The 26,230-nt window shown below is 38.5% G+C and overlaps 1 protein-coding gene across 4 annotated transcripts in view; it reads left to right on the plus strand.

Annotated features, from left to right (window-relative positions):
* Nucleotides 1-24,789, plus strand: part of Slc25a13 (solute carrier family 25 member 13) — a 180,326-nt gene extending 155,537 nt beyond the window's left edge. For all 4 annotated transcript variants that reach the window (XM_046422568.2, XM_046422566.2, XM_046422567.1 and 1 more), the window contains 4 exons: nucleotides 14,334-14,472; nucleotides 22,905-23,063; nucleotides 23,168-23,258; nucleotides 23,628-24,789. In XM_046422568.2, the coding sequence (XP_046278524.1) occupies nucleotides 14,334-14,472; nucleotides 22,905-23,063; nucleotides 23,168-23,258; nucleotides 23,628-23,814 (576 nt within the window). In that variant the 3' untranslated portion in view covers nucleotides 23,815-24,789. The remainder of the gene's footprint in view (nucleotides 1-14,333; nucleotides 14,473-22,904; nucleotides 23,064-23,167; nucleotides 23,259-23,627) is intronic.
* The last annotated feature ends 1,441 nt before the right edge of the window (nucleotides 24,790-26,230 follow it).

A 26,230-nucleotide genomic window follows, 5' to 3' on the forward strand; every position in this document is an offset into this window, starting at 1 on the left:
GTCCTCCTTAATGAGATTGATCTGGGGAGATAGGAACAACTTGCCTTATTTACTTAAGCATATGTGGTTTTTGAGAATAAAAATGCTGATTTTTTTTAAAGCAGCACTTAAGATGCTCAATCAGGGATTGTGCAGTAAGCAGTATTCTATAGCTATTTTCTTTACCAATTCATTATCCAGCTATAAGAAATAAACAGTATTATCATGAGGCATAGCATAGATCAGTTTGAAATCATCTTCTTTTCTAAAATTTTTAGGCTCTTGCGGTGTATAACACCATGTAGCAGCTTGTCATTTTGACAGGATGCCAAGGAGTCTTTCAATGGGGCTGTCTGGTAAAAAGCACTTGGGTACTCTGGTGGTGACTGTCATCAGAATGTCTAGATGGATAAAATGGTAAAAACTTGTTTGCTGATACAGAAACAGGGCCTGTTAAATCACCTGCAGATGTTACGAGCCAGGGACTTTGTGCTTTTCATCTTCACATTATTTCATAATCTTAATTCCCTTTAACACTCTTTGGAAGTAGTTGGTATCCTGGTTTTGCAGTCAGGTGAACAGAGGCTGCCAGCCTTGGTATTTGAGCTGAAACAGAGGCTCAGAAGTTGCTTGTTTCCACTTTTGTGCTAAAATTGCTTTCCTGAAATGAGCAGGATTGCTCAAGTTTGAGCAAGAGAACTCTCCCATGTAAAGTTAGTTTAATTACTAGTCTAGTGATTTAATCTAGTTCAGAGGCATTCCACAGAGCTTGACACTGTCTCACAATACACTGGTTTTTGGTGTATTGATAATTACCAAGTGAAGTCACTAGTGCTTTGGGCTGGAAACTTGGTTTCTTTGCAAGAGAATGACCTGGCAGTCTCCACCTTCATGCTGGCCATCCATATCAACTGAATTCCTGGAGACTTGTGAGTCTTCCTTAGGTGGACATGCACCTCTCTGTGGTGTCTGCTCCTTTCAGTCAACTGGCTCTTGCATTACCACTCTAGCTGATCCTCATTTTTGATATCCTGGCTTCCAGCCTCTCCCTTACCTAGTGAAATGGGTGCCAGCCCCACCCCACTTTACCTATCCTTCCTCACCTTTGCTGGTCAGAAATCATTTCAGTAGGTTAAGCTCCCTCCATTTAGGGAGCATCACAGCTTTAATATTGCCCTGAATTTAATGTGTTTTTGTCTCAAGGTAGCTATTTTTAGCAATAGTGCCTTTCTCTGTTGCCTTGATTGGGTAGAAAAATGCAAATGGCGAGAAGTGAACTAATACTTTTAAGCCTGGTTTGTGTCCTTCCCTGTGGGTCTTAAAAGAGACCACTGTCATAGTTTTGTTGGGGCTGGTAATCTGCCTTCTCTTCCCCTGGGGTCTTTTGTTTGCTCTGTTAACATTACAATGGCATGCACAGGAGGAGTGAGAGGTTGGCTCTGTCTGTGTGTCTAGGCCTGCTGAGCTTAACCTTACCTGAATTGGACTTAAGCAAGCTTTCTGTTTTTCTCCTGAATTGACTTGCAAAATACCTAACTATTCTGCAACTTCCCAGTAAATGGCAATTAGAATTCTTGCTTTAGAAATACATTTGCAACTGAAAAAGAGTGGATTTGGTAAACATTTCACATTCCTGAAATTAGAAATAGTTTAGAGCCAATATAGGAAACTATGTAAACAAAGCCCCCCTCTAAAATAGTGACATTTAGAGAGCTGTAGTTATAGCATGCAGAAAATAGGTGGTTGAAGTAAAGTCAGAATAAATCATTGCCTTTGGAAGAGCTGCCTGATTGTGATGTAGTTAAGAAAAAAAAAAATCTTTAACATATACTACATTTCTTAAGAATGTAAGAGGTTGGGGCTGGGTAGAAGAGCACTTACCTAGCATGCATAAGGCCCTGGGTTTGATCCTCAGCATTGAAAAACAACAAAAAAAAACTATATGAGGATGTAATTATCTTTTCCTAGAAAGATTTTCTTTTATGCATAATCCCCTGGAGTATAAAATAAGTCAGATTCTCTCATAGGAAAGAAAGTTGCATTCATCTACTTTTGAATGTTACCTATTCCATAGGAGCTCTCAACTTATAAAATTTGTTGTTGAACATTAAATGGCAGCAGAGCTATCATAGGTCAATAGATGCTTCCTTAGGAAGCCCAGAAGAGTTCATGCCTCTTTTCGGAGACAAAAACTGTTTAGTAAAGCACTGAGAGCTAGGATCCATCAAGCATTGTTCAAAACAGTTTTCAAATTGCATAATCACAAATAAAACACGGGCTTATACTAGAAAGTTGCTTAGGAATATGGGCTGTTGTGTTCTGATCAAAGGCATTCGTTTCACCCACTGTGTTTGACAGTTTTCAAGTGTGTTTCTCAACTACCTGCATCAGTGTGTACCTGAGTTCATCCATTGTGTCTAAATGAATATTGAAGCTATTGTCCATATCTTGCAAAAGCAAGCAATGATATGTCTGTGTGTTCTTGTTTATTTTGTTACTTCTCTCAAAGGTTTGTTTTTTAAAATCTTCAAATAAAATACAAGTTGATATTTTTAAAACCTCAAACTATTGAGAAGGGTATATGGAGGGAAGTAAAATTCTCTCTCCAACCTTTACTTTTCCATTCTCTTCAAATAGTTGCTGCTTAAATTTTTTATAAATCCTTGGAAAAATTTGTCTACTTAGATCAGTATTGTCTCCTCATCCCTTTCATTCTTTCTCTCTCTGTATTTTAAACTTTACCAATATCAATATAGCCTGTGGTGTTTTAGTACAAATAGAGTACTTCTAGGCACAATGTATGTTAAAACTCTTTCTCTCCTTGTTTTATTTGATAGTGGTATACAATTATTTAAAAGTTTTTTCTCACCCACCACCCCCATGCTGGGTATAAGTTTTCTTTTAACTGATTTCATATATATATATTAGTTGTAGTTGGACACAATACCTTTATTTTATTTATTTATAGGCGGTGCTAAGGATTAGACCCAGGGTCTTGCACATGCAAGCCACAACTCAAGTCTCCTGGTTTCCTCTTAATGAATACTTATGTTTCTTCCAGTGTGGAAATACAAGCAATGCCTGGTGAACTTCCCTGTGTTTTATTTTGATAATGTTTTTTTGTTTTTTTAAATTAGTGCATTAAAATTATACATGATAGTGGCATTGGTTACTTATACATATATACACACTATGCAACAGTATAATTTGGTATTTTGATATTCTTTTATAAGTGTGTACAAAGAATAAATTCCTAGGAGTGAAGATATCAGGTCCTCTAAGCTAGGCGTTCAACTTTGGACTTCAGAATAGCAAATAAAAAGGAGATGTCTTGAAAAACATTGTTTCTATAAAATAGTTCCCAAAGGAATTGAAAGTGTTAAAGAAGCCAGGGGAGAGAGATTCTTAAAAACATAGGACAAGTGAGCCTAAGTGTCCATACTCAGATGAGTGGATAAACAAAATCTGGCAAATACATATAAAGGAATAGTATTCATCCTGAAAAAGGGAGGAAATTCTGACATATGCTTCAACATGGATGAACCTTGAGGACATTATGCCAATTGAAATAAACCAATCACAAAAGGACAGTATGACAAACTTCCACTTGTATGAAGTATCTGGATAGTCAGATTTGCAGAGACAGAAAGTGGGATGGTGGTTGCCATGGCCCGGAGGGAGGGGATAATGGGAGGTAGTGTTCAGTGAGTAAATAATTTCAGTTTTGCAATATGAAAAGGTTCTGGAGTGTGAATGCACTTAACCCTATTGAACTGTACAGTTAAAAATGCTTAAGACAGGGCTGGGATATAGCTCAGTTGGTGGAGTGCTTGCCTCACATGCACAAGGCCCTAGGTTCAATCCCCATCATCACAAAAAAAAAAAAATGCTGAAGACAATAAATTTTAGGTTATGTATATTTTACTACGATTCTACCAACTGAGCTATATCCCCAGCTCCTCATTCACCAAATATTCACTGTGTACTAGCACTTCAGTAGGTACTGGAGTTTCAGAGATGTATATAGTATCATTGCCTTCTGTGTGATCAGTATTGAGGGCATGAGAGAATATAAACATAAAATTCTACTGCCATAAAGTTCTTTTTAAAAGTTCATTTTAATAGGACAGAAAATTCAGATACAAAGGGATATCTAACAATAACATATTATGTTCCCTAGCCCCAAGCAGCAGTAACCTATCTTTCCAGAGACAAACATTTTTACCAGTTTTTTTTTCTATTATTTGTTTTGTTCTAATTTTGTTGTTTCTTGCTGAGTGCCCACAGGATTAGTTTTAAGACAGGTCTTTTATCTTAACTTTCAGACTATAATATACTGCCCTTCATGGTCAAACTATATAAAATGATGCTACTAACTCACTGTTCATAGTGGCTGTGAATATATTTTCCAGAAGTAATGGATATGTTTCTGTTTCCATTAAGTCATCCTTATATTCTCTGGTTTCCAGTTGTGACCAAGGTATGCATTTAAAAACTGGCTGGCTTAAGAAATGTTAATTGACTACAGAATGAAACAGATAAATGTGTCATGGTAAATAAAGAGGCCTATCGGATCTGATCAACTTAGTAAACTCTTATAAACTTATTTGGTAGAATTGGGTCTTTCACTAAATAAAAGATTGTATCTTAACCTCATAAATGCCAAACCCTACAATGAATGATTCAGGTATGAACTTCCATTTTCCATTCCAATAGGACAATGTGCTTTTCATTGATAATAGTAATTATCATTACCTTTTATTGGAGGTCTTGTGCCAGATATTACACTAGGTACCTTATTCTAATCATTGGATTTAAGTTTAGTGTGTAAAAATTTTGCATTTCATGGATGAGAAAGTTGAGGCACTGAGATTCTGAGAATTTTACCCAATGTCAGAGAGATGATCTGAGGCTAGGTTTCTGATGACAAATCCTGTATTCTATTCTTGCTCCTAAAATGTACTATTTTTGGTATGGAGAAGCAGAATTCAGATGTAGTTCCATATTTAAGTTGATACATTTTTAATATATTTTTTTAAAGTTGGGTACTTCTCTGAGAAGTCATCCTCTTCAGGGAGAGAGCTTTCAGAGAGTTGCATGGAGTGGTGAGGCACAGAAAACCCCATCTCAGTTAGCTAAGTAGTCATAATCATTGATGTTATAGACAAATGGCCTCACTGATGTACTAAGAAAGGTTGGGGGGAAAGCGCCCCCACCCCCCAAATTTGGTGATCTACATTAAGGAGAAAATTAAAAAAAAAATTAGCAAGGGGCACTACCTACATAATCATTCCATGTTTTAAAGGAAATGTGTCTAGAGACAGTATCAAGGAACCAGCTTAAGTATCTCCTCCAAAAGGCCTAAACTCTATAGGGTTTTCAGCTACTGGCAGATCAAAAATGATCATCCAGTTAAAAACAACTTAAAATGTTGTACAATGTTTTGGGTTTTTTAAAATCATTTTTAAGTGGACACGATACCTTCATTTTATTTATTTGTTTTTTGTGGTGCTGAGGATCCAACCCAGTGTCTCGAATGCACTTCACCACTGAGCCACAACTCCAGGCCCCTCTACAATGTATTTTTAAAAAACCTTTTCAAATTATAGCAAAGAAATTAGGAATGTTTAAGCCTAAAATGAGGTGAATTCAGCAGAACCATAAAGCTGACTTTTGCCTTGAAGACATTTGCCAAATACCTGAAGTTGAGCATTAATTTTTTTTTTATTGTAAACTTTGGCATATGCTAATGACTTTTTTAATTTGTTCTAATTAGTTATACATGACAGCAGAATTTTTGAAGCTATGTGGGACAGCTAGGTATTGCCTAAAGAAGTAAATATAAAAAGAACAGGGTGGAGACTAAGGTAAGTCAAGCAAAGGACTTCAGTGACAAAATTTAAGGGGATATTTACTTCCAGGGGCCAGCCCTATGTGTGCATAGCCCTGATAATGAGGGTTTCCTTGATGTGTCTATTCTGGGATCACTAATCTTAACCCTACCTCTGGTCCTAAAGAAAATCATCCCCCATAACATGGACCACAAAGAGCTGTACCCCCAGTGGATGGGTAAAATAATAATGCCTCTTCTACTCTAAGTTGCAAAGAAAATTGCCTTACTTCTCAGTGGAGGAAGAGAAAAGGTGCTAGGGAGGAAACCCTCTCCTAAGAATCAGAAATCCTGAGCTGGTCTCACATGGGCTTATAGGCTGAATTTCTATTTCTTTTATGATAAGAAAAATGTCAAGCTGATAATTTATTTTTAAACAGTCTTGAACTTACGGTGCTCCTTTGTGTCTGACAAAAGCAGACATAAGTCTTCTCTAGAGGAACCCACATTCAACCCAGGCCTTAAAATTTTCATAGACTGTGTTACAAGGAAGTGAACAAGTCACATTAGAAAATCTCAAGTCATACAGGCAGTGAGGCCCTTTAAGGAGAAATAACAAAAACCATGGGGAAGCATATTAAATCTACAAAGATTTAATGATTGGGGGATACTAGGATCAAATCCAGGGTCTCACACCTGCTATGCAAGTGCTCTACCACTGAGCTATATTCCCAGACCTTTTTAAAATTTTATTTTGAAATGGGGTCTAGTTAAGTTGCACATGCTGGCCTCAGACTTGCAATCCTTCTGCTTCAAACTTCCAAATAGCCAGGATTTCAGGCATGAACCACCATTCCTGGTTATAAATTTTTAAATTATCAGAAATATTAAGAGAATGTTTTAAAAAGTGAAAATATTTATAATGATTAAAATTTAACAGATGGCTTTGACAACAGATTGAACACAGTCAGAGAGAGCATTAGTGAACTGGAATATGTGAAATTATCCAGTATGTATTTCTGAGAGACATAGAAATTGAGACAGAGAAAAGTGTGAGATGGTCTAATCGGTATAAAACAAAACTTGAAAGAAAGGAAAGATGATAGCTGAAGATTTTTCAGATCTTATAACAGTCATTAATCCACAGACTCAAGAAGTACAACAGATTGCAATTATGAGATAAAGGTAATCCAAACTAGACACAGTAGACTAAAATTGCTGAACATTAAAACTAAAGAGAACCTATTAAGTAGCCAGAGAGAAAGGCAGATTTGCTTCCAAGGGGCAACAGTTGAACTGACAGTTAATTTAGTAATAATGACAGCCAGGAGACAGTTGAATGGTATCTTCAGTGTTTATAAGAAAAAACTTTTCCACCTAGAATTCTATACCCTGTAAATATGTATTTTAGGGACAGAGAGAAAAATGAAAACATTTTTAGACTGGAAGAACACATCACCAGTAAAGCCTTAATAAAGGAAATTATAAAATGTACTTTAAGTAGAAGAAAATTGATTACAGGTGGAAATGCAACAGAAATGAAAAGCAAAGAAAGTAATAAATGTTTACTCTAAACAGCATTGCCTTAATTAATTTGTATATGTATGTATATGTTTATACATGGTAATTATAAATGCTTAATGTTTTAAGGTAAAATTAAAATTCATAATCATAAAATGGGGATTGCTTATAACTTAAGTAGTCTAAAGAACATGTGTTTATACAAGAGGAAAGTGAAGATAGCAAAGACTGTAATACATTAACCAGGCGTATTAACATTCTCAGTGTAAACACCTACACAAGAAATAGACTTTGCAGGTAATGGTGTGAGTGAGTGGGGGAGAGGAAGGAAAGGTAACAAAAATTGAAAAGGTGGGATACATGTCACAGATCGGCTTTGTGAAGGTGGCAAGAGTGGCAGCTTGGAGACTAAAGGTCCATGTAAAAAAATTCCAGTTCATGTAAGTGATGAACATCATCAATGACAAGGCAACATACAACAGCAGAACAGTAGAGAGCTGGGACTGACAGTGGCATTTACTTAAAACAAAACAAAAACAAACAAACAAAAAACCTCGGGGTTGCCAAGATTATCTTTTTAGAATTTCAATGAAATTAAGGAGAACCTAATGTTTTAAAAGTCTGTGAACTAAAAACCAAATAGTAAACTACATTTTATATTCAAATGGATGTCATTTTGATGTTTAGTGATACCAAACATTCATTTATTGGCCAGTCTGTTTGGTTTCAACACCACTGACAATAACATAAGAGGTCTTGGCACTAGTGATGTTTCTCAGCAAGATGCTGAAACTCACTCTAGCACCTGAGGTCAACCATTTCTTGACTGGGCAGAAGGCATGCTGCCAGGCTGCATATCTAAGGGTTAACTCATTTAGGGGAAGTCACAAAGAATGCTAAGGGATCAAGACATGACATGCTGCCCATTGTTTGTAGCTCCAGGATCAAAATATACAATTATACATGCCAAATAAATTCTAAACCTGTAAGGTAGGAAAAGAGGGGTGGCTCTGACGACAGGTGCCAGAAGCATTAAATAACCTTCTCAGACAAGGTGCACCACTGTTGTCTTGAATGCTGCAGGGTCCCTCAGTCTGGCATTTTTCCCCCATGCTAGACAATGTGTATTCACTGCTGGAGTCTCTGTTAAGCCTCTGTCTCCCAGACCTGCTGGCTCCTGGTGCCCAGCCCAACACAGAGGTGCCTTTGTGAATGTAATTACCTTTCCCTGTATTAGAAATAGTCTGTTTAGAGCTGTGTTTGCAGGTACAGCTAGAATAAGCAGGAATTAGCATGCAAAAAGACCTGCCCTGGCCCCGACTTCTTTATCAGCACCACCCTTCAGGACTGGCTTTTTTCCCAACTTCAGATTGATTGGGCAGGTGTGATACCATCCAAAATGAAGAACTTTGAAAGAAAAAGAAGAAAGGCACAAAAGACATTGAGAATTGGAGATAGCTCTAGGAGTGGGGGGTGCAGGGAAATACTGACATGTTGTATCTTTTGACAGTCTCATATCAGAGAGAACTGCCAGAGTAAAACCAAATGGATGGTTCTAGAAATTTAAGAACTGATTAAAGCTCCCTGAGGCTTTCAGCACAGTGTCTACATCAAAAAGTCAAGAAAGCAAAATAAATGGTTCTTCTGCCGTGATGGTACCGTGGCCAGCATCTCTAAGCCTGTCTACTTGGCCTGTAGTGATTATGGACAATGAACTTTAAGTGAAATTAGAGTACCTTTAAAGAACCTTCCTAGACCTCAGATATGATGAGTGTGGAGAGCATTAGAACAATTCAAAAATGGAAGGGGCCAGAGTTCAAGACTGTTTTTGTGTAGGTCTACCCAGAGATGCTTTTTGTTGTTCCTATCTGTCATAGTGGGCCTTTTATTTAAAAAGAAGAAAAAACAATGATTTCCTTTTTTTTTTTTTTTTTTTGAGATAGTACTTTAGTGGCTAGTAAGAGATTAGAGGATTGTATTTTGCATTTGGTAATTTTCCTCAAATGATTTTACTGTGTGTACAAAGGAAATTCAGGGCCAACCAGAAAATATCTAAGAGCAGAGATGCCCAGAGAACCAGGAAAATAGACTCAAGGCCAGAATGTAAGGATTTTTCTATGGGGCAGAAAGATTTAGAGATTTGTTTTAAATGGTACACACTTTGTAATTTACTAATTTTTTAATGGCCAAAGTAATTATTTCTGTGTTCTTGATGCAGGCTGTGGGATGTCAAAGATTGTTTTCCTCTATTGCACAGTTGCTTGTTCAGAATGGCTGATTGCTTAGTAAAAATTATGCATGGGGCAAGTAGAATACAAGTTTAAAAAGTTTGTGTTTTGATGTAGGACTAGAGAATGAGTGTTCACGACAAAGTGAAGGATTTATCAAGGAATCGGGGAGAGAAACTTTTTCACCCTTGGAACTTTAAAAGCCTTTTTAACATCCTGCTTCTCTTTTCTTTGTACAGGGAGCAGCAGGTCAGGGATTGCCTAAGGGGGCCTTGTAAATTGGCACCTGCCTTTGTGCCTACAACCTGAAGGAAGCGGTGAGGAAAAGGAGGCCAGGGAAATTTAATGAGTTTGCCTGTTTCTCCAGCCTTTTGCAGAGTTAGCTCTCTTTGGGAATTGGGCTTTGATGCCTGGAGTGTAAGGAAATTGAAAGCCACCTCCTGACTCAACCAGGGTAGTTATTTGCTGTAGGGAGACACCTGAGCAGGTGCTGGACCGGGAAACAATACAGGTACCAGGAGAGGCAGGGAGACAACCCTCTGGTCACATTTGTCCCTTGCGTGTATACTCAGTGCACTGGGTACTTTATAGAAGACTCTCACGGTAATTGCCTCATTTATTACTAATGAGTCCAGTCCCTCCCCTTCCCTGAAGAAGGTGACCTTTGGTGTTTTGTTGTTGATGTTTGCCACTGGGGATTGAGCCCAACGGCGTTTATCACATCCCCAGCCCTTTTTTATATTTAGAGACAGGGTCTCACTAAGTTGTTTAGGTTCTCACTAAGTTGATCAGGCTGGATTTGAACTCATGATCCTCCTGCTTCAGTCTCCTGAGCTGCTAGGATTAAAGGTGTGCACCACCTCACCAAGCACCTTTGATATTTTTGACAAGAAGTTTGCCGGGGCTCATCATATGGCTACCCCGCCATGCATAGGAGGTAGAAGGTGTGTGATCTTACCACATCTTCTCCCTATATCAGTGGATGCATTTTTAAAAGTTTGAACATCCCCTCTGTAGAGCAGGGATGGTGGCTGCCCACAAGTTCCATCTCTTTTTGGACTTTTTCTTTTTTTCAGGTAATTAGAAACCTAAGTCCTCTTACATATCCTAACATTCACTTTGGTTTGCATAATTTACTCGGCCTGATTCCTCTGTTAAAAATGCAACATATTCTACCACTTTCCCTTCAGCGTTGCACTGTGAGGTTTCTCCTTTTCCCGGGTTTGTTCCTTTTCACTTGTTTGTGTGTTTAATTTTGGCCAAGCCACTTTTCCTCTCTGCCATCCAGTGTTATTGTCAAACATCTCTTGAATTTCATCATACCTCTTCCCAGGCACTTCTCCCGGGAATGCATGACTTACTGTCATGATTTCAGGAAAGGAGGGAGAGGGTCTGCTTCTGGGGTCCCTTCTTGAGGCACCCAGCTGCTTCTTTCATGTGCCTTTACTCTTCTTGTGTCTTAGGGATGTTTCCGATTTCAGGTTCTGTCTTCCTATCCATGTCCTTTTGCTCATATTGAAATCACATAGCATAAGACAAATTAATCTGACTCCCCCATGCCCTCCGCCCAACTTTAGAATTCTGGTACAAAATGACTCTTTTCTCCTAGGTTTTGTAGTATTCCCAACAAATAATATATCTTTGCTCAACTAAAAACTTTGTTTGTTTTCTAATATATTTTTCCAGCATGATTTATTGTCCTTCTGGAAATCTGACAACATATTTGAAAGCCTCCCATGTCTCTTTTTAGTTGTGATTTTTTTTCCCCCTATGGGAATTGGCAAAACAAAATCATTATCTTCAAGAACATGTGTTAGGCCCTAACTAACATAGATTTTGCAAAGTCTGTTATAAATTAAATCAGATTATAGTTCCTGGCCTCTGGTTACTTACAGTCTGAAATGGGCAACACTGATAGAGGCAGATAAAGGATATGAAGAAAATTCAGAACAGTAATGAGAAGGTGTAGATAGTGTGGAGCCATGTGGAATCTATCCCTGTCCATCTTGCGCTTAAAAATTCATCAGTGGAAATGTGGTATGTAGGGTTTAAGTGAATGAAGAAGTTGTATTTAAGACGTTGGTACTCCCATCTTAGCAATCATAAAAGAAGATTCAGTGATAGATGTACCTTGACTGATCAGGTGAATGAGACATTGATAGCTTTACCTGACAGGCATCAGGATTACCAGGAGAGGAAACTGGGCATGTGAAGGAAGTCATTATAAAGCTTTGACAAGGGTGAGAATATTCATCCTGATCCACAGGATAGCCCAATACCAAGGATGGCATAGAGTTTTGGAAACAAGAAGTAGGGGCGGGGGGAATGTAGGCAACATGACTAAAAATGAAGGAAATATTAGATCATGCCTGGCAAAAACACAAATCATACACTGAATCTAAGGAGAAGAAAAGGCATAACCCACAGCCACTCCACCATGATCTCAGCTCTGGAATGGTTGGTAATATTTCTGCTCACCGAAGGCTGCAGAACATTTACAGTACTCGCAGTAGTTATCTCTGGCTGGTGAAAATTAGGAGCAGTTAAATTTTTAATGCTTCCCTGAATTTTCCATGATAAATACTTACTGTTTTATAATCAGGAGGGGGAAAAAGAAATATTAGAAAATATTACCAGCAGTGATATGAGGAGAGCACATATTGAAATCTGGCCTTGAAATGTGAACATTGGGAAATGTAGTTAAAGATAAAAACTAATAGATGTAGTAAGAAGCAAAATTGGTGGGAAGAATTAAACCAGTCCAAAAAGTTACTACAAATGATCTGTTCAGAAAGTTAGTAATATGGTGATTTTTTTTTTACCATATTAAGGGAACCAGACAGGAAGATTTAACTGATCTTTATTTGAGTTGGTTATTTGGTATCTAGTTTGAGTATCTTTTGGACAGACTCTACATATAAACAAAAGAGCTTACAGAACTTACAGAAAGACACAAAGTCAAGAAGGGAAAAGGTAGAAACAATAAGAAATTAAAGGGTGGTCGAGTACCCTTACCGACTAACTGCCTAAAATATGACTTCAAAAAACTAATCATAAGGAAAATATTTTGGATGCTACATATGAATATTGATATTATAATTTACTTTTTTGCCTTGAGAAAGCTGAGAGAGATGGGGGAAACCCTTAGAGACCTGAGTTTTGGACCTGTCTCCAGAGGTAACTCCAAGATATACCCTGAACAAGCCCAGGGTACATCCTTCAATAAAAGTACAATTGATGGATTATCCTGGGCATCAGTTTGCACATATATAAAATGAGCAGCTGGTGTGTGCAGGATGTCATGGTTCTTAATTTCAGTTAGACACTGAACAGTTCAGGAGTGCACAGGATACAGAAGCATAGGCTGATTGTGAGATTGAGTGGTCCTGTTTTGAATACCCATTTGCAGAGTGAACGTAGGCTTGAGACATGCTTCAGGCATCCATGGGTGAGTTGACTGAGGAACAGCCAACATGACAGAATCCAGATTCCAAGCATTTGTTCTGGTTGCAAGGATGAGCCAAATGGGTATTAAATTTAACGGGATTAAATACAAAGTCCTACTTGTGTTACTTCACTTCTGTATGACAACTAAGTTGCAGTAGAACTGGGTTACTAGTTTATATGAAAAAGACTAAGGGTTTTATAATCCAAAATCTCAGTTTGAGTTAGGAATGAAATGTAGATGTCAGGGAAAAAAAAAAAAAGCTACAATAACAGATGTGTGGGTGTTAAAGAACTTTGACAGATTGGAGCAGCATCCGGGAGAAATACCCAAGATCTGGCATTACTAGACCTCAGTTAATGTCGCTGGACATGGCTAGAACTGTTGAATCTGGATGGATTCGTTATTTTCTTTTGGGAATCTTTATAGTTGTTGGAAATTTTTAGGTATTAGAAATCTGTGAAAGAAATGGTATTAAATCATTAAGTGTTGAAAAGGGGTGATTTCCTTCCTGTGCAGCCCACCCCAAATGCAATATATGTATTGTGGTTTTCATTATAATATTATATCATATTTCAGGGCACTCATCAGTTTTCAGGGCCTCTGCATGGCATGATTTTGGCACTAGAAATTATTTATTGAAGACCTTGCTCTAGAAGCTAATTATTTTACCACCGCTTTTATGTGTGTCATAATTACAGTAAATATTTTAAGGCCTATAGGCAGGCATTTATCAATGTTTCATAAACCCTGAATGGTGGGTAAGTATGTGAATGAATTAAGGGGATCCATGAATTCCCAGAAAAGATACATAACTTTTTTGTGTACATGCAATTTTTTTTTCTGGGAAAGTGTCCAATACTTTTGTCAGATTCTCATATAATACAAAAATTGGACCCCTTGCCCCTCCACCTGTATAATTTGTTTAGTTGCTGTGTGTAAGCAAGAAAAGCATCTTGAGTATTGCCTCCATCTTCTGTTGAGACCAGCAAACAGATCTTCCATGAAATGGCAATGACTTACTGCCAGTGGGGGACTTAACAGGCAGAGTTCCAAAAATGCTTAAATAGAAATCTCAGCATTAGAGTAAATGAGAACTCCCCTCCCACTGCCTCACACCATACAACAAAAATAGTTTTATTTTTAAATACAAGATTCAGACTTGTTACTTGTAGAATTTGGATGATTTTTTACTGTTCCCCTTGCAACTTGTGAGTACAAATTTGGTCTTCTCCAGGAATATTTTGTTCTGAGGTGAGTTCCAAAGAAGCCCAATCTTCTCAATGGGATATGTGTTTCATGTGGTTTTTTTTCCTTTGCAAACGCACAGGGTGCCAAAGCCTGCTTTCTGCGGGACATTCCTTTCTCGGCCATCTACTTCCCGTGTTATGCTCATGTGAAGGCTTCTTTTGCAAATGAAGATGGGCAGGTTAGCCCTGGGAGCCTGCTCTTAGCTGGTGCTATAGCTGGTGAGTGTCCTCCATGAAGTTCTTTTGTTTCCCCATCCCCCATCCCCAGGCTTTAGCCCCCACCCCCCACACACCCCCAAGGTGTGCTACAACACTGGAATTTTTTGCTGATAGTTCTTGACAGGGTACATAACAGATTGTTTTGAATACCGACTGAAAAGAGAGGGTGAGAAAGTAATCTTCATTCTGGGAGATTAGATTATCAGGTAAACTTAATAATTCTGGAAAGGGCTCCTTAAACATTGATACATTCTGTGGTCTTATTGGATTCCAATTCAGGTTACATATTATTTCTTAATTTCACTTTTTTTTAATATTTATTTTTTAGGTGGAGTTGGACACAATGCCCTTATTTTATTTATTTATTTTTATGTGGTGCTGAGGATGGAACCCAGGGCCTCGCACATGCTAGGCAAGCGCTCTACCGCTAAGCTATAACCCTAGCCCCCATAATTTCACTTTAACCCATAACAAAATATTGTATACAAGCTTGTCCAAAATTGAAGCAATTATCATTTAAATATCATTTAGATATCATTTAGATAAAAGAAGCATAATAAGAACCATAACAATCTGGACTGATTAGTGGCTGGGTCCCCCACACTCCCATAAAGTTAAAAGAGTGGGATTGTGTTAATTGAATCACAGAATTAACTGTCTTCTTTTTTCAGTGCTATGGTGAAAATACCAACAGAAAAGTATAGATATTGATTATAGGCACAGCAGGGATCAGTTTGTGCTTTTATAACCCACTTGTCCTTAGACCCTAAGGACTGGAACAATCTGGATAAGCTCTCCAGGTGGTAACAAACATTTAGTGAGTTAATAAATCCTAAGGCAGTCATGGAATTTCTGACTTCAAATATTTTTGGTATGGGGGTTGGTCTCATCAGATAGGTGGTTAGAGCTATTTCCAAAGACAGCTGGAGAACAACTCCCAACTTTGAGATGTTTCCTGTTTTGGGTCTCTCCTCTGCTATAGGTAGCCTATAGGAACCCTTGGAGGGCCGAAAGCCATGTAAAGCCTCCTTCATTCTTAAATCTCTGCTTTTTCAAAGGCTTTGACACTGGTTCTTTCCTGATGGCTTAAGGACCCTAGTTCTTCAGAGTAGCAACAAGACCACCATGACATCAAGAAAGCATAATTTCAAGTCTGGAATGTAGAATTCCCAGGTTTACTTCCAACCTAGCCATTGATTCACTGTGTCCTGCGTATAAACGAAAAAAAAAATTGAAAATGAATATAGTAACAATTTATTTAAAATTAGTTAGTTGAACAAGATAGGACCTAATGAGGATAACTAAGTACAACTTATTAATGTATGACCTTGGCAAGTTAATTTCCCCTAATCCTTAGTTTCCTCAGCTGTATTTTTTGTTTTGTTTTTAATATTTTTATTTTTTTTAGTTTTCGGCGGACACAACATCTTTGTTTGTATGTGGTGCTGAGGATCGAACCCGGGCCGCACGCATGCCAGGCGAGCGCGCTACCGCTTTAGCCACATCCCCAGCCCCTCCTCAGCTGTAAATGAGGACCATACTTGTACTTACTATGAGTGTGGTGATGTGTCTAAGATGGCAGCATCTACTTGAGGAACTTAGCATAGTGCCCAGCATTTAGCACATGTAAATCAATCCTAGTAGCAGATGTGCAATTAAAGATAAGCAGTAGATCAAGGTGTACAACCTTGATCAAGGTGTACAATCCTTTCCTAAGCCTAATTTTCCTTGAACTATAAAAGTACTGTATTTAACTCTTATTGTGAAGAAAATAGGTACCAGGAAACAATTTCATCTATGGGTAGAAGTTTAGTAGGTAATCCATGCTACCTGTGCTATAGAAATTAACTACTGGATTTTTTTTTCTCTCTTAGATTTGTTTTCTTCCTTCTGTTTATATTTCCATAATTATGAAAATATTGCTTGTTGTATATTTGGAAAGTACAAAAAAGGGTAAATTAGAAAATATTATCCATTGTTTACTGTAATTGTTATTTAATATTTTTGCTGCTTTTCCTTCCCTTTAGTGATTCTTAACAGAGTTCTAATCACACTATAAATGTGATTTTCACTTAATCTAGTACCTTAAACATTGTTGACTGTCACAGCAAAATGGTGTGTACTGTGCAGTGAGGCTACCCAGGTTCAAACTCAAGTTTCCCCACTTAGAACAAAGTAACCAGCACAAGTTATTTAATATTTCTCGGCTTTTTCTCTATTTTAAAGGATAAGAATAGTTCCAGCATTACAACATTATTGACAATTAAATGAATTAAATATTTCACCAAAATATTTCGTAGCATATAATAAATATTCAAAAGTGTTCAGTAATAGTAATTTTATTGAAATATCACTTAAAACAGGAGTGTGAATGCCAAGAGGCAAAGGTCATCAAGGGCCATTTTGTACACTTACTACAGAACTTTTACTTTCATATTGTTGCCCATCTCCCTCTTAATCTTCCCCTTCCTTGTATGATGAGAAAACATGAGATATATTATATCATATTGGTTTTATGCTCAAAGAATGGATTAGTTACAAACTTGACAGCCTTATGTAGTCTTCAAACCTATTAAAATCAATAAGGATTAAACAGTTTTCTTCATAGGATATCAGAAGCCAATGGCAAATGCCATAACTACCATCTCATTAAAGTTAGGGATAAGACAGATGTCATTTGCAACCTTGTTATTCACCCTTCTTTTGGAGGTTTCAATATGGAAAATAAGAAGTCAGAGGCATAAATTTAGAAAAGAAGAAATGAAGCTAACATTATTTAAAATGGTTTACCTGAAAATCCAAACTGCCTAAAAATATTGGAATTAGTAAGAAAGATTAGCAGAGCATTTTGTTGTTAAGATGAACATATTTTAAAAAATCTGTGTCCAGTGGTAATGGGTAAGCTGATGCCGTGGAGGAAGCAGGGTAGCTAGCTGCTGTGCAGAACCCGGCTAGTCGGCTGGCCCAGAGAGCCAAGATACATTCAGTAGCAGGCCCAATGCTGCAGTGCTGAGAGAGCAGCAAGTGCAAAAGCACACCACGCCCACCCTGGCTTCAGGCCCCCATGTTCCCTTTGTGGAGATCAGTAAGATGTTCCTAGGCAAGGACATGAAGAGTATGCAGAGAGCCCGGAAGACATCCTAGGGCAGGAGTGATGTTTGTTGTCTTTAAGGGGAAAACTTATCTCAAAATATAAAAATCCTATTTCTGTGGAGCTTCAGACAACTACAGTGAATAGTTGATGGCCACTAACAAACGTTTTTATAACAAAACAGAAGTGGCTCTTGACTCTTTTTTATATGTACTACATTAAGTTTCATGGTTTACACAGAACGGATGTGTGTGTATATTTCTAACAGTCCTCTTATAATTAAGGAGGATCTGTGTTTAAATGAATGTTCATGGTGCTTTCCCAAAAATACTAGAAGGATATTAAAAGAAAGACTTTAGACATGTAAAATTTAACAGAGTTTAATTGAGCAAAAAATGATTTGTGAATTGGTTAGCCCTCAGAACAAGAATAAGTTCAGAGTAACTCCATGGCTCCCTGCCACTTGGCTGAAGAACATTTGTAGAAAGGAACAGAGAAATGATGTACAGAAAATGGAATTGAGATACAGAGATAGCTAATTAGCTGTTTGGCTGCTTTGATTGACTGAGACTAAGCTCTGTATGTGTGTGTGTGTTCCTAAATTAGGTTTTCAGTTTATTTACACACTGTGTTAGGTTGCTATTTCTTACTGAAGACTCTAGGGAGGCTTCTGGGGCCCAAATTTACTTTAACAATTATTCCTTTTGATTGTATTAACTACATCCTCATGTATAAAAATAAATTTTAAAAAAATTATGTTACCTAAAAAAATTGATCCCCTTTTGTGGTCAGCCTCTCCATTTTGGGCATTGATCACTGATGTCACTGTCCATCACCATCGCAGAATAACTTACTTGGTTGGCTTCCACTGGGTGAAAGCAGAACAGTAGATTTCATAAGGAGGAAATAAGGAAACATCAGTTGGGAGAGAAGTACTTTTGGCACAAATGTGTTAATTATGTGGACATAAAACTTAAGATCATTTAAATACAATTCTTAGATCCTTAAAAATGAAAAGTAAAGGAGATATTGGATCATGCAATTTTCTCTCCTCTGAAATACCTTAAAATGTCAGAAAATACACTTTTAATACTCCTTATTAGCCCTAGAAAATTAACCATGTTCAGACTCTGAAACTAGACTGAATGATGCCACAGTCCAAAACCCTGGCAGGAAAAACTACTTATAATGTAAGGGCTAAAAGGGAGCATTTTAACCTCTGAATGAATATTGGAATGCTTGGAGTGAAGCTGGGAATGCACTCAGTGACAGAGCACTTGCCTCATGCTCAGAAGCCCTGGGTTCAGGGAAAAAAATAAAACAAAAAGAATGCATGGGGTGAAGGTGCAGGTGCAAGGTAAATTACACCATGAGTTAGAGAGCTGCTGTGTAGCAGGATGACCTGGCATGGCCATTCTCCTCTTGTCATCCAGAGCTCCAGGCAACATTTGTCTGCAGGTTAGAAACTTAGAACTGCATTATAAAGAAAGTGGCCTGCAGTGGGCATGTGTAGGAACTGAAAGAAAACAGGGCAAGACATAAGGTAATTCCAGAGCAGTGTTCCAGAAAAACATAAATTAATGGCAGCTTTTTCCCAGAGAAGTAGAAAATAAATTCTACCAATAGAGAGAAGCCTCCACATTTCGGTGGTTTGAAAGGCTTCTGTCCTACCAGCTTGCTAAGGCACCTTGCACAGAGAAGATGCTTTAATTCAGGAGAGAGCCCCTATGGGCGAAGCCAGCCCAGAGCATGGTAGATGATAACCAGCGACTTAGTAAAAAGTACTAATCAGCATAGCCTTTGAACTTGAATATCAGTGAACAGCCAGGGGTCTTCAGACAGGAAGGAGCAACAATGCAAGTGAACTGAAGAATTACAGAGAAAACAGGCAGTTCAAGGAACAGAAGAGAACTTTTAAGAACTATAATTAGGGTCCTCAGAGGGATTTGAAGGGAATAATCAGTAAGGAAGCTTTCTTGAAAATTAATGAAAGGATCGTCAAAATTAAAAATCAAAAGATCATTCTGAATGATAAAATGAATGGCTGTGATCAAAGACCAAGTTAGACACCTGGAAAATAAAGACATGGGAAGAACTCTAGAATGCGAAACAAAAATAGAAAGATGGGAAATAAGAGAAAATTTAAGAGACCTGTAGAATTAATCCAGAAGATCTAAAAACTACTTAATGGGAGGGAGTTCCCTGGGGAGAGGAATAAGGAGAGGAGGACAGAAAACAGAAATTAATAACAGAAGATGGACTTCTCACATCTGCACAACTGAACACCTTCAAAATGCCAGAGAGACCCAGGTGTAGTGGCTCATGCCTGTGATCCCAGAGGCTCAGGAGGCTGAGGCAGGAGGTCAGGACCACAAATTCAAAGCCAGCCTCAGCAACTTAGACCCTGTCTCAAAATAAAAAACATAAAAAGGGCTGGGGATATGACTCAGTGGTTAAGCGCTCCTTGGTTCAATCGTTGGTACCAAAAAAAAAAAAAAAAAAAAAGCCATGGAGGGTTTTACACTGTGATTATGTTCCCAGGTACTTAGTCTTTGTACATGCAGTCACTCCAAGGTTACCCCTTCTCTGCAGCCAGATGGAGAGTGAATTTGAGGAGGAGGACAATGTGGCGTATTTTAGACAGAACAAACAGAAGTTAAGTCTGCCACAGGCCTAAATTAGTGCAGACTTCGGTATGTGTATGTGTGTTTATTATACAAGAAGGGTTGTTGGGAGACAGATGAAGTAAAGGAACAGGAGTGAAAGAACTGAATCCTCACCTTGCTGGAGCAGGATGCAAACACTGAGGGTTGGTACACCTTGCGATGGACATGTGTGTGATAGATGCATGGAGTACTTAAATAAATTTACTCAGGAAAGGTGAGAAATCAAAAGGTAAGTAACTAGAAGCAGAGAAAATAGAAAGCATAATATACGATATCAGAAATGAGTCCAATTGCCACAATAGATGGGAATGGATTCAGTGCCCCTAGGGGAAAAAAACAGCATTTTTCAGATGAGTTTTGAAAGAGCGTCTAGTCATCTGAAACTCAGAGAACAATGACATGGAAAGATTGAAAGAGATTGGATTGAAAAATATATTCCAGACAATTGCCAAAAGTAAGCAAGCATAGGAATATTAACGTCAGACTATGTAGAATTTGGGGGTTAAAATAGCATTCAGAAGCATAAAGACATTTTATACATAAAAGGATAAAATCCACTACAGAGATACCATCATCAACCTCTGTGTATTATCAGCATATCAGATCTCAGCTTAAATGACTAAGGAGAACATGCTTTCTCGTCCCTAATAAGGAACTTCATCACACTGCTCAGAACCAGACGTAGCAGGTAGATAATATAGATAAGGATGGAAAGGGGATTTGGAAAACTCTTACCCTTGACCTAAAATAAATACATATTAATCTTTAAACCATAAACACATTTTTAAAAAATATTAATGGGCTATCTATGAAAATTAAAGTTGACCCGGGCCCCAAAACTGTACTTTCCAGACACATTTTCTTCCACTCTTCGATTGCTGGCCCCCTTAAACACTCTTAGCTGAGGAGCACCCACATTTTTCCTGTCCCAAAGGTGGTGGTTGGCCATCTGGGTTGCACATTTGTCTCATCGTTGAAGAATCAGACAGGCTGCCAGTGTCCTCTCTGTTGAGGATCCTGGAAGATGTCGCCCTGTCCCCTAATCTCCTCTTGGGTTACCACATTTCCAGTATCCCTGAAGCATCAAATTCTGTCAGACAAGCTTGCTAAGTAGCCTAGACATTTCTTTGGGCATTTTAATTCTAGTAATCAGTGTCTTTTCTCCCTGTTTCCCCCTCCCCCATACTTCTTCTCTTTTCATGACAAGGAACTGTTTATGAGAAGTTAACAGACCCAGACCAGGAACTTCTTACCCATTTCACTGCTCATAAGCATTTCATAGCAACACCCGGACATGCATGCCCACCGCTGTATGAAGGATTTGATTGCATGTCTAAAGCCGACTGCCTGCTAAACTCTTTCTAAACCAGGAAGTAAAGCAGAATCAGTGGTGTGAACACAGTGGGTTTCTAAGCATTTTTCATGTTTCCTTCCATTATGCTGGAGGATAAATTCCTGGCTCGAAGTTAAAATAATTCCTCCAAGCTAATAGGAAACTCAGTGTGACTTACTCTGTGAAGCATTGGATATAAAGTGAGCTTTTCACATGTAAAATTGTGGTGTGTTTTGTAACAACTGTTACCCAAGATTAACATGGGAGGAGCTGAGTGGAGGTGGAAGGGGAAGACTGCTGTTGTAACATGAAAGCAAACATGGAGCACTTAGATTTATCTAGACACACGCACGCACATGCACACACATACACACACTTTCACACTCAAGCTATAATTTTAAAACTGTCTGTTAGAAGGATGAGATATAGTTATGAGCCAGACCATGTTGGTTTGGACAGAAATTCTTACAGAATTATTAAGCCTTAAAAAAAGCAAAGGAGATTTATGCATCTGCATTTGACCAATTTGGTTTGGAATAGGTTCATAATGGAAAAGTAATAAAACCATAAGAGACAGTGTCTTCTGAGCACAGTCTCGCTTTTAAAAAATCTAAACATGGGCTGCCCCATTTTGGATAAAATGACTGTAGAAAAATTTCCCATTGGTAATTTTGGGAGGGTTTTTTTTGTTGTTGTTCCTTTTTCATTGATGATTCGCCAGTATAAATTTTAAGCCTTCTGTCAAATATTTTTCTGGAGATGTCAGTCTTTGCAAAAAGGAATCCTGTGGGGTTATCTGTGGAGTCTCCCCAACCCCTCCCCCTACCCACATACACACACACATGGTGTTTGTTTAGTTATCAGCAAAGTCTTTTTCTGGTATAAGGGAGAGGTTGGGGTTTGGAAGGTAGGGCCATTGGATGTGTGAGAGAAGGAGCCTGCTGTGACAGCCAGCTGCCAGAAAGCTAGGTAAATACAGAAAAACCCCACCTCTGAAAAATCAGCCCTAATAACTTTGTGAGGTTCAGATTTCAACAGGAAAGCAAAAATACTTTAGGAATCACTTCCATTCGTTCTAGGCCACTTAAGTGTGTTACTGATGGGTGATTCCTTGGTATTATTAAATATTTAAGAATAAGAACATAACAAAAGCAGGCTGGGGGAGGGGAGCAGGGGGAGGCAGGTGCACAGGCCGGCTGTGCTGCCCAGAGAGGACAGTGAAACGGGCATTTTATTGCCTCAGCCTCTTAACTTTCTTTTCACGGCCAGCAGTTCAAAGCACAGTTATTTTTATATAGTGAGAATGTGACCAGACTGAGATGGTGTTGCGTGTCTCCTACAGGTATGCCTGCGGCATCTTTAGTGACCCCTGCTGATGTTATCAAGACTAGATTACAGGTGGCCGCCCGGGCTGGCCAAACCACTTACAGCGGAGTGATAGACTGCTTCAGAAAGATCCTGCGGGAAGAAGGCCCAAAAGCTTTGTGGAAAGGAGCTGGTGGTACGGAAGTAATTGGTTCTTAACTAACCCTTTGGTATCAGGTAAATTTTTTAAAAATCTAATGATATCTGTTATGTCCCTGTTTTTTTTTTTTTTTTTCAAAGCTCGTGTATTTCGATCCTCACCCCAGTTTGGTGTCACTTTGCTGACTTATGAATTGCTACAACGATGGTTCTACATTGATTTTGGAGGAGTGTAAGTATCATGCTAAATTTGTGGCTACATCAAATCCTCAGTTGTTATTGACAAAAGTGCATCAGACCCTATGTTAAAACAGAGAAGGATTTAAGAAACATTGACAAGGTCATTCCAAAGGGGAACATAGAAGGGCTGGGGATATAATTTAGTCAGTAGAGTGCTTGCCTCGAATATACAAGGCTCTGGGTTCGATCCCCAGCACCCCCCCAACACACACACACAAAGACTCACATACAAAGGGGAACATTCAGCTGAAAAGACTTCAACAGCTCCTTTATGTTGCATGCAACAGGTTTACTACATTAAAAATAAACAAATAAAACAAAAAAACTCAGATTTTTTTACTCTGTTTTACGCTTCTTTCAGAAAACCCATGGGATCCGAGCCAGTTCCTAAATCTAGGATCACACTGCCTGCTCCTAATCCTGATCACGTTGGGGGCTATAAGCTAGCAGTTGCAACGTTTGCAGGAATTGAAAACAAATTTGGACTTTACCTACCTCTCTTCAAGCCATCAACATCTACCTCAGAAGGGCTCAGTGGAGGCCCATAGGGTGACTGACCCCAGGATATTGCTTTTTTGGTGGTTGGTACAGCAGTAAGAATGCCCCATCTTGGACTGAAGCAAGGCTTCATTCCTTTCATGTCCATCTCCTGTTTGAATTCAGGTCAAGGCTTTCTATAAAGCCAATTCATTCATTTTTGTGGTTTTTGTCAACCAGATCATAGTGTAATTATTCCTAATTATTCTCTGGACCTCTGCCTACAAACCTTGGTTCAAATCTGACATATGCTCAGATTGGTCGACCCTAACATGATTCAAGGAAGGAGAATAGAGATTAAGGCTCCCCTTCTTGGACTGAGATGATGGTCCCAGGGAGGCTGCTGAAAGGCAATCATGGTTCTCAGAGCAAAAGGTTCCGAGCATGTTTAAGTTGGTAGGAAGCTGCGTGCATATTTATAAAAATGAAAAACACTGGAAGAAGTGAAAAAAATATCAGAAATAGCCAGCCAGGATTCAAATTTTAAACATGCACAAATTTTGTCTCTGGATTGTATTATGAAGCTTTTATGTGAAACATGTTTTTTGTAATGAAAACCACATTGGAGATGTTTAGTAATCATATTCTGTTACTGGTACCAAGACTGCTAGGGGAAAGTTTTTGCACTTTAAGGAAGTGCTTTTGGCATTTGATAATATAGACAGAGAAACTGAGACACAGTCCCGCTCCTGGATGTGCTAATTATTTTGGATAACTGTTCATATGATGCACTCATGCTGATTACTGCCTGTTTCAATAAACACTATAGAAAAATTCATGCACCCTATTGCTGGTACTGGCCCTAAACCCCTCCCCATCCCAATAGTTGGTGCCCATTTGCTTTTAAAATCCACTTTCTGTCTTAAATCATGTCAGACAAATATATTCTAATATAAGTTTTTAATTTAATTTGTGGTGCCTTGCATAATGGTCAGAGGCTCATGTGTTTGTTAAGGTCGAAATAAACTATTTTTAATGCTATCGAACCATTTTCTCTTGTGTATGTGTGTGTTGTGTAGTGAATGACTATAGCAGTTGTCATTAGTGGATTCCATTCTGCATGTTGAGGAGGATCGGGTTCATATTGGCATGCTCTCTCAAGGTCATGTGTACCCTCATTTTCCTGGTTACAAGAGAAACTACATTGACCCTAGATAAGCAAAGAACTAGCGAACTAACATTTTTGTTCTAGTCACCCCTGACACTTTTGGCAGTTTGTTATCATAACGATTAAAGTAGTATAAAGTTTCAGGAGAAGTTGGACATGAAAACTGGGATGGAATGGCATTTGTATTTTCTCATCTAACTCCACATCATACCAAAACTGTATGCTATCATATCTTATATTTTCTATTATTTGGCTAGCACTATAATGATTTGGGGAAAGAAGCTCACCTTGAACAGAATTTAGAGTCAAGTCTTTCCTTCGGCTTCCATCTTGCTACCAAAAATGCTACTGATTAATTTATCGGTGGTTTGTACAAACATTAAGTTTCTCTTCATACAAAACAGCCATTTTTCAGTCCCTGTTCCTGCAGGTTGACACTCAAAAGTTATAGTTTAAAATTAGAATCAACAGCATACATAAGCCTTTGATGTGTGTGCATTATATGAGTGAGTGTGTGTGTGTGTGTGTGAGAGAGAGAGAGAGAATAGGACAAAAGCATACATGGGGGCTGGGGATGTAGCTCAGTTGGTAGAGTGCTTGCCTCGCATGCACAAGGCACCACCAAAAAAAAAAAAAAAAGCATACATGGCTCATTCCATGACTGTTTGGCTGAGCCATTCCCTCCATCCCTCTGCCCCATGTGATAAACAATAAATAACTATATTTTTAATCTAAAAGACTAGTCATAAAACTCCAAATATGTCTCTGAAATGTGAATGGTGTTCTAGTGACAGGGCACTTTAACTTTGGGCTTTTGAGTATGGAGAAAAGTCCTTGAATCTCTGCATTCCTTTTCTTCACTTGCTTGAGATTTTATAGCATATCAAATTTTCATGGCAAAAACACTGACCTAAATCTCATAAACGGTGCACCGCCCCTGCCTGCTTCTTTATGAGCTGTGGCATTTGATGGGAGAGCATCATGGCTTCACTTAGAGTTATCCCGAACCAAGGGTGATTCCTTTCATAAATGAGAAGCCAGAGGCCCCAGGAAGCCAATGGAGATAGGGCCATATTGTCTGCATTGCTTTAAAATCCTTGGCTTATTCTGCTTGGGGAGAGGCAGTGACTTAGAGACTTTGAAGGAGGCCTAATTTCCATTGAGTTCTGCTCAGTGGGTGGTGTGACTATGACATGCCTTGAATAGGACTGCAATCACCATGTGGTGAAAACCACGTGAAATTTGTTCTGGGTTTCCCTTCTTCCCAAAGTGACAGCACAACATGTCGGCAGTGGTGTGGCGGCTGTCAGTACCTCCGC

This window comes from Marmota monax, unplaced genomic scaffold (genome assembly GCF_021218885.2).
Source record: "Marmota monax isolate L192 unplaced genomic scaffold, Marmota_monax_Labrador192_F-V1.1 WCK01_AAM20220418_F8-fsc00144, whole genome shotgun sequence".
Taxonomy (NCBI): domain Eukaryota; kingdom Metazoa; phylum Chordata; class Mammalia; order Rodentia; family Sciuridae; genus Marmota; species Marmota monax.